Raw genomic sequence first — 9146 nt, 5'->3', positions numbered from 1 at the left:
ACACAGAGACACACACACAGACCAGGCATGAAACCACCGCTGACATCCTGTTGGCTCTCCACGGGCAACAGTAAACGGCGTCATTAACACAGTGGTAATACAGCCCATCGCCGCACCCATCTGAGACAGAAATGTCACCCTCCTCGCTGTCCGCTGGCTCCACTCTCAATTAGACTGCAGGGTTTCTTAAAGGAATACACAAAATATCACATGCTTGCACACACACACACACACACAGAGTGCCATATTCTTTTAAGCCACTCACTCATAATGGTGTTCAGGTGCCGGGTAGGGAGCCTTGTATTGAGAGTTGATGATTTAGTTGTCGCTCTTTCTTTTTATAGTGTTTATCCTATCATTTGTTGGCAATTTCCTCTTTTGCTAAGTGCTTTTGAAGAATGAGTGCAAGCTGTACATTGGGAGTTGGGGGTGTCATAGGGAGGAGAGGACTCAGTGAGGGAGTGTATTAAGCACTGCAGGTAGAAACTGCTGTAATTACACAGCACACGGGCACCCTTTGTGAGACACTCGCACTAAGAAAGAAATGACTTTACAACAAGCAGCCTAAACAACATAGAGCAGGCAGTGGCAGAAGTTATAGATTGACATCTTTTCGAAGGAAGTGGATAAACTGGAAGACAAAAACATCAGATTACAAAATCATCTCAACACTTGAATCAGAGTTGATATGATGGGATTGTTTTAAAATGGATTACGTGAATCCTTTGTGTGCTCGTGGACATGAGTGTGTTTTCGTTCTGCGATATTGATTCTGTTATTCAGGACAAACAATGCTAAAGAGGAGCATTCAGAGAAAAATCGATGGAAACGTTATTTCAAAAGAGCAGTTTATCAATGATCCAGCTATCCCAGTAGTTGATGGGGCTCCATGTCTCTTATGTTTACAGCAATGATACCAAACATTTCAATCATTATGTTACCAGAACATCCTATACCCTTTTCCTCCAGTTCTTGGTTTCTCTTGAGTTTTCCTTCCTCAAGCTAAAATTTGAAGATTGGTCTCACCTGTCTCTTTCTTTACTTCTTTTCAACTCAGCATGGATGTGCAGGGAGACTACGACCCATGTGATGCCTCTGGATTCATCAGGATTAATGCTGTCAGGTTAGCATCCCGTATAATAATCCCTAATATAGTAATTTCCAACAGCTGTACAAAACTGTTAAAAGTGACAATTCTTTCTCCTTCTTGTTCTCCTCCACAGGTTAAGGGAACACCATCGTTTGCAGGGTTTCTCCAGCACCAAGCAGTAACGGTTGCAGTCCTGTGAACCATCTTTCTTCTCTCCACGTGTCTTAAGCAGTAGTAGGTTTGTCTACTGGTAGTTATTTTTAGTCTCAGGTATCTAACACATTAGCAAGCACATCACTCTAACTGTTAACTTGTTGAAGTTTTTTAGGTAGTGAAGAGTGGAGGAAGAAAACTCTACGAAATGTAACCTCATGACAGGAAAATAGTTTGAATTAGATGTACAGTTCATTGTTAAATCTATCCTGGATGGGCATTTTAGCGAGATGTATTTCTTAATATTTTATGTTCTGAATTTATTTCATTCTTGTTAGTAGGTCAACACAAATATTAAAACTAATGAAGTGAAATAAAACTGAGTGAATTGTTTATTTCTTCCTCTGCTCTTTTCTTAATTCATTACAGAAAATATATCATCAGGTTACATGCAAACACTGTGGTGATGCACGTCAGCCCCTGTCAGATTTAACGTGTCTGTGCTTAATTGTTCATGTCTTTGGCAGATTGTTTTTTTTTATTTTTTTTTATTAATGCCTGCCTGTTTAACTTTCGGGGGTGGGGGTGTACAATCATTGCCCCGTGAAGACTTTAGGGCAGCGAGGACACCGTATCATATTTACAATATGTAGATGAAGCAGCAGAAGTGCATGGGTTTGACACAGGCGAAAGGCAACATGGTGGCTCGCTGATAGCCACTGGAGCAGAAGTCATGAGGCCATTTCTGAGCTCAAATGGCACAAGTCAGATGGAAGGAAAACCAATTGGCCACATATGCATATTTCCCTGCTCAGCATGGGGTCTCCAGGGTTAGAGAACAGATGAAAGGGGGGGGAAGCATTTTAAAGACAAAGGTAGACTATTTTTGTCATTCACTATTTGACAAAACACAAATCTCACATCTTTTACTCGTGGTGCTGCTCCATCATGACCGTCACTTATTTAGAGATTAATGCTACAACAATTTAAGTGTCTTTTTCCGAACACACAAGGAAGTCAAACCGTCTTTACAGAAAGTTTTGAATGTGTAGTTTTAATTTGCTTAAATCCTCAAACATAGTGAGTTTAAAACCCATTGCAGAGTTCACTACATCTACTATATCACACTTTATTCTCTAGGACATTTCTGTTCCTCTCCCGAATCCCCACCACTAAAAGATGTCAGTCCTGCATTGAAGGGCTGGGTACAGTGTGAGCCTCAAGGTGGAGTCCACAGGCACAGGAGACCCCCTGCCAGGTCTAATGGGCAATGAGGGATCCTCGGACCCTTTCAGTCCTTAAAGAGCCCCTCAGCCCCCGCTCAATTACACGGCAGGCGTCTCAGTCTTTGCCTGGTCAATTACCAGCCAGCCCCTACATTTACTGTCGTGCACACACAGGTTGCAAGATAATCAGTGTCCAAAATTGCTCGGTTAGAATGAAGGGATGGATGGAGAAGTATTCAGATTAGTCAGTCAAGCTGAAGGGGAGGTAGGAGGGATGGGGACAGCTATCAATCTCAATCTGGCTTCAGTGGTTTGAGGGGGAGGATCGTGGTGACCTTTCAACTTTATTTCTGTAAAGATATGATCCCGGGAAATTTTTACTGATGTGATAGCTGCCGCTGTACTGTCTGTGTGTGTGTTTTAGGAATAAACAGATGGTTTCTGTATGTTGGCTTAGTTTTGTTTAAGCCCAAACTAATCAACAATCCTGGCTGTGCATGTGTGTGCGCGTATCTACTTACCCACTCATCTACCACATCTCATATTCCATCCACCTTTCCCCTCCCTCCTACCTGTCTGCCCAGCCAGCCAGGTATGAAAACTGGCTGACACCTGACCAAGGGAATTAATCATCCTTGACCCTGGACCAATTACCCCTCATTACCCACTCTGTGTCCACCTCTCAGGGGAGAGCCGTGTAACAATAGCGCAACATGACAGTCGGCGGCGTCACAGGATCGAGCCCTAATGGACACCCCTGTATGACCGCGTCTCCTCAGGAGTCCAGGTCCACTAACCTTCAAGTCCTTGTCACTCTCCAACAGCACATGTACAAAGGAGGCTATTGTTCAGGATCAGGGTCTATGACCTCTTAAGATGAAGTGCAGAGGGCCACTGGCGATGAGTGGGGCCACGCCTGAAATGAATGATACAAGAAAGTGTAGAAGTGTTGAGTTTAAGGTGCACATTTTTTGTTCCATTTGTTTGCCACTTTATGAAATGGTACCTTTTTTATAAATGGTTTGGAACTAATAGCTTTATTAATGGTAATAGGTAACTTGCTACAAGTGTTAAGTTATAGGCTATTGCTAAGAACACTTTTTGGTCTGTCAGAATGTGAAAAAATCCCTTTGCCTGGTGTCCTTTCATTTGTTAATTCAATTGCAAATGTCAGTAATCCATTAATTAATGCACCAGGGTTTCTCACTTTCTCATAAACACAAAAAAAAATGTTTGTCAGTACATGGATTATGGTCTAGATTCTTCATAGGCAGTAACAACCTGGCAACCCCAAATTTGTTCTTCTTAATGGTAATAGTAGATATTTAAAGCATTAGTAAATCAAAAATCAGCAATTGGAATTGCCAGGTTTTTTACTCAGCAACAGTGATATTCATTTTCGGGGTCTAATAATTATAAGTGATAATTAACCGAACAAAGCACGTCAGAATGTCTTTTGTCCGAATATTTTGTGGTCATTCAATCTGTGCTCTTCATCTACCTGTCTGTGTGCCAAAAGCTCCCATGTTCACTGACCTCTCCTCTTAAAACACAATGAGGCAGGAACAATAACCATGGGGGGTTAATTACCACCAATTAGAAGCCGCAGTGGCTCTCCTTCACTATGGTTTGTGTAACCCAAGCCCAATGAGTTGTATCAAAGCTCTATTGTAATGTCAGTCCCCCTGTCTCTGGTCCTTTTCCACACATTTCCACATTTAGTTCAGCTTCTGCATAGAACATTATTTGAACATTGGCTACTTTAACTTATTTTAACTTTAACTGAATATTAGCTTTTAGCACTATCACATCATATTTTCTTTGTGCATGTACAAATAACACTCAGTGATACCTCAATAAACTGTCAGTTGCTCCTTGTTTCTGAACATTTCACTTAATGCTACTTTACTTAGCAGGTAAGGGGTTAATGGACAGGTCCCCTGAGGTTTGTACAGACGCTAATGGGCCTGGCAAAGATGATGAGGTCACTCTCTTACTGCTAAGAAACAATAAGCGATTTACAGACCAGGATATTATATCAATACTGTTGGCTTAATATTAATATATTATTTATATTTATGCTTTTTATATTCATAGGTAGAACTAGGTGGAGTAGGATAAATAGTAGTAATCAGATGTCGAACAGCTCATATTGTGTGAGAGATTCGCGGCTGATTAAACAGCTTTTTCTTAATGTGGTGGCTGAGTTTGACTAAATTAGGATTATTGTATTATTTCTGAGCAAACTCAGGGAATTGGGGAATTTGTATCAGCTGAGAGGGGAACAGATATTTCCAGCAGTTGTGAGTTGTATTAATTTGTTAATTAATACTACTCAGATCACTTATTGAGTGCAAATGTCATTGATGTACTCTTACAGAGCTGATTTGTCCTAATAGCTGAAATATCCACTTCATTCATACTTGAAACTTGATCTCGGGCTACAACATCAAGAGGCCATCTGTGAGGAACCATCAGAATAAAGCAGGATACACTTTGCCTTCCAGGCTAACATCCATGGATCCTGTGAGTGTGAGTGCAGTGTTTTGCTTGACGTCGAAGCCTATTTTCTGGTGTCAAAGGACACCCATACACTGATGTCCTTAAGATCTATAGACAGATGGGACCATTACGGTCAAAGCCCCTGGCTTTGTTTGGCCTGAGCCGGTGATGAAATATTGATGGAAAAATAGAAATATTTTGCCTGCTGCTCAATGTTGCCCATCTAAAAGGGTTAATGAGTGTAAGGACTTATGTGTCTCTTGTTACAACAGAATGTTTCTCAACTACCCACTAACATTGACTAGACCGGAGTCTGCAGGCTCTGTGGAGCTAACGAGAATCGATAACCTTTTCAGTGATGGATTAAGTTACCCTGTTACAATTCCTCTAGCTGAATTTGTGGTTATATTGAGTTGTGAGTTGCTAACTTTTTGCAACACTTAATGGAACCGTTTGGTATTTGGGGAAATAGGCTGATTTCCTTTCTTGCTGAGAGTTAGACGAGAAGATTGATACCACTCTGTTGTGTGACCGTTAAATATGAATATGTTAGCTTAACAAGACTGGAAACGGCTAGTCTGCTCTGTCCCAAGGTAACAAATTGGCCTACCAGCTCCTCTGAGCTCACTAATGAATGGTATATTTAGTTTGCTTAAGTGATACAAAGTGTAAAAACAAGAAGCTGTGGTTTTAAAGAAGTACAGTGACTTCTTCTTCTTGTCGTCACGTGAGGTTGCCAGACAAACGTGAGAGATTCCGTTTTTTGTACAGATTAAACACATAAGATATAACATGTTAATTAGTGAGCTTTAGATGTGTTGCTTAGCTAATTTAGTTACCATTAAACAGCACAGTTTCCCCCTGTTTCCAGTATTTATGCTAAGCTAAGCTAGGTTAATTGACTCCCAGCTCTAACTTCATATTTAATGCATTCGCCTTATTAACAACAGCATGTAAAATTGTAATGCAGTGAGCATTTGTTATAAAGCCTGGATCATTAACTGTAAATTACTCATTCTTGCACCCTCTCCTGACTAGATTTTTTTAGTGCACTCACCATATAGTACAGACCCTAATGTAATGAAAGTGCTTTTCGTTATTCGGTCTTACTCAGCAGCAGCTCTGTGTGCTTCAGGATACTATATATGGCTGGCTGTAATCCAGATCCATGTAGGCTGGCCAACCAGCAGCGTTAGTCTGCCACTTGTCTGCAGAGAGATCCTTTGCCAGCTGTTCAGACTTGTTGAGCCTGAACCACCTGATCTTACTTCACACATACAGACCAACTTCAGGTCTGCACTTTATGAATGAAAGATTGCAGCACACAGGGTTTCTTGTCCTTTACCAGCAGATCTCAAAGAAGACTGAGAGCCTGCAGCCATGACTCTGTGGGGCTCTACTTTGTACATTGCTAACATGCTTATATCAAGGAAGTATAATGTTTACCAGGTTTACGATCTTAGTTTAGAGTGTTAGCACGCCAACATTTGCTCTGTAGCCATGTGTTTATGGCTAGTACAGCTGAGGATGATGGGAATGCCATTAGCTTTGCAGGTTTTGATTATAACTAAAGCATTCGACAAATGAGAATGAAGGCCATATGATGGTGCTAGATAAAAAGTCAGGGGTGTACAAAGGTTAGTGCAACTGATTCTGAGGGCAACAGATGTGCCAAATCTCATGGTAGTCAATCCAAGACATTTCACTAAAAACCAAAAATATCAACCTGCTGGTGGCACTAGAGGACACGTCAAGATGTCTCTACAAAACTAGCAATCAGTAGTTTGTTGAGATATTTTAGTGTGGACCGACTGACTGACAAACTTTAAAACTACCATGTTCAGAGCCATGTCCTGAGCATGTCTACAAACCACCTTCACCATTACACCCTCCTCCACTTTGATCCCCTGGGGCAGCAGCAGTAATGCAGCACGCTGATCTCAAATCAATAGATTTATCTCCTTCATTTGAAAGGGACTTGGCTCATGCCTCTCCCCTTCCCCTCCTCTCCCGGGGGTCTACTGGTGGGGTTTGTTTGCTGGCACACACTCTTTATGTTCTTCGATCTGTTGGTCTGCGATGCGGTGAGAGGCCTATCAGGTTCGAGGTGGCTATCCTGGTAGCTTTGCCTGCCCCACTCTCAGTGAATCCCTTGGATGATCTAAATGTTTAATATCGCTGGTTATTTGGTTGTTATGGCGTGTGTTATGATGGATGGTAATGCAGTGTAGCTTCTTTCCGATGGTGCCTGAATTACACCACAGGGTATGCAGGCTGTTTGGGTTGGGTGTTTAACTGGTATTAGTCAGCCTATAGCAAATATGTTCTAAAATTATAGTGAAGCTAAAGTTTCTTTTTGGGATAATTTTTTTTATTGTTTTTTACTACTTCCTTTAAACATACTCATTGTGTAGGTGCAGAAATATGATATATTTATAACCACATACATGTTATGTATTGTGTGTCCCCTCTCCATGTATTTCCTACCCTAACACATTCTGACTGCTACCTGTCACACTGTGACTTTAAAATAAAATACAAAATTGTCTCAAAGAAAGAGGTTTTTTTTAGCAGTCAAAGCAGCAATATCTTATTTTCTGATGTTGTTGGATTGCTGCTGAGAAGAAACAATTATCATTTAATAGTAATAACTTGGTATAACAATGTATTTCTATGTTAAACGAGATACTTGTCTCCAGTTCCAGAACACTCCTGTTACATATGTAAGAAAATACCTATTGGTATGCACAAAAAAAGTAGTGAAAAAAAACATTTTCTGTTAGTTAAAGTGTCCCTGTGAGTTCCTAAAACCTGTCTTAGACGAAGATAAAAGCTTAAGGATTAAGCTTAAGTCATGTAAGTACAGTTCCAGTGTACCACACTGACAGAGGTACTGGTTTTAGTTTTTCATACTTAAAGTCACAACATAGCAAAATATAAAGCTTGTGAAGTGCCTTTTGGACAGCCCTACAAGATCCGTGGTCCTTTGTTTGCATCAAATGAGCAAGACATGTTTTGCTTCCTGGGACCTGTGGAAGTATTGCCACCTTAAACCTGATCCAAAGCCATTCACTTTGGTTGAGCATTACTTGCAGCTTTGCATCTCAGTGAGTATGAGCAACACAGCAGTAGGTGAGGGTTTTATCTTGAAAATACATTCAGCACCAGCAGAGAACATCAAAGATAGATTCCACTTTTAAAATGCCTCAGACCCCCATAAGTTGTGGCTTTAAAGTGCCGAGAAGAATCCCAACACCGCTTTGCTTTGGATGAATAAAAAAAAAACTGTCCATCTCTGCAACTCTGCCTGCTGATGTGCTTTTATTTCTGTCATGCCTGGTGTTTGGATTTGAACAACGCCTCGTGTCGTCCTTAAGAAAGTCTTTTTCGGAGGCTTGTTGTGTGGTCACAGCAGAAGAATTACCTGCAAAACACTCTTTGTCAGCTCACTGTGCAGAGAGCTCACAAACAAGACCATTTAGCTATTATTTCCTCTCAGTCCCAGATACGCACAGCAAAGTGAACATTTGTCAAGAAAAATGGGCGACGGTGGGAGAGGAGGAAAATAGGACAGGTGGAGAGAAAGGCCAGGAGAGAGGGATGGAGGAAAGACGGGGGGGGGTTGGTATTGGAACCAGGGAGGGGTCATGGTGTCCCAGTGGAGAGAAATAGTGGAAAACATCCGTAATTTTCACTGCGGGATCCCATGTAATTGAGTCATTTAAAATACAGATACAGAGCTGAATCAAAGCAAAGTGGCTTGTGGAGGAAGAGGAGGAGGAGGAGCAGGCTGCAAAGTAAAATGGAAGAGAGGTAAAAACAAGGAGGTAGAAGTGTGTGCGTCTCCCATTATTGGACAAAGCTGGTCTGTTTATCCTTTTCATCTGTCAATCTTCTCTTTCAAGACAGGATGTTACCTGTCAGAGATTTTTGTTTGTTTGTCCTTTATGTTACTCTGTCCACCCCCCATGATACTTCTGCTTCCTGTTCTCTTTGTTCACTCTCTCACTCTCTCAAAATTGTATTTTATTTTTTCTGCAGTAAATGCAAGTTTTATGTTTCCTCTCTTTTGTTTTGTTATTTCAGTCCGTGTTTTTCCTGTTGCTGATGAGAGCTCTATTATTAGCTATTATTCTTTCTAAATATACATAATACATATATATATATTATATATA

General features: G+C 40.9%; 1 protein-coding gene across 1 annotated transcript in view; it reads left to right on the top strand.

Annotated features, from left to right (window-relative positions):
• Positions 1-1622, top strand: part of ass1 (argininosuccinate synthase 1) — a gene marked incomplete at its 5' end in the record, with an annotated part of 25125 nt that extends 23503 nt beyond the window's left edge. Inside the window, 2 exon segments of the mRNA XM_035668483.1 lie at positions 1058-1123; positions 1224-1622. Coding sequence (XP_035524376.1) covers positions 1058-1123; positions 1224-1272 — 115 coding nt within the window. The 3' untranslated portion in view covers positions 1273-1622.
• Between the last annotated feature and the right edge of the window lie 7524 nt (positions 1623-9146).

Source organism: Morone saxatilis, unplaced genomic scaffold (genome assembly GCF_004916995.1).
Source record: "Morone saxatilis isolate NCDOM2014 unplaced genomic scaffold, NCSU_SB_2.0 Contig21, whole genome shotgun sequence".
NCBI classification, from domain to species: Eukaryota; Metazoa; Chordata; class Actinopteri; family Moronidae; genus Morone; species Morone saxatilis.
The sequence above is the reverse complement of the archived record's forward strand: the minus strand, read 5'-3'. Positions and strand labels throughout refer to the sequence as shown.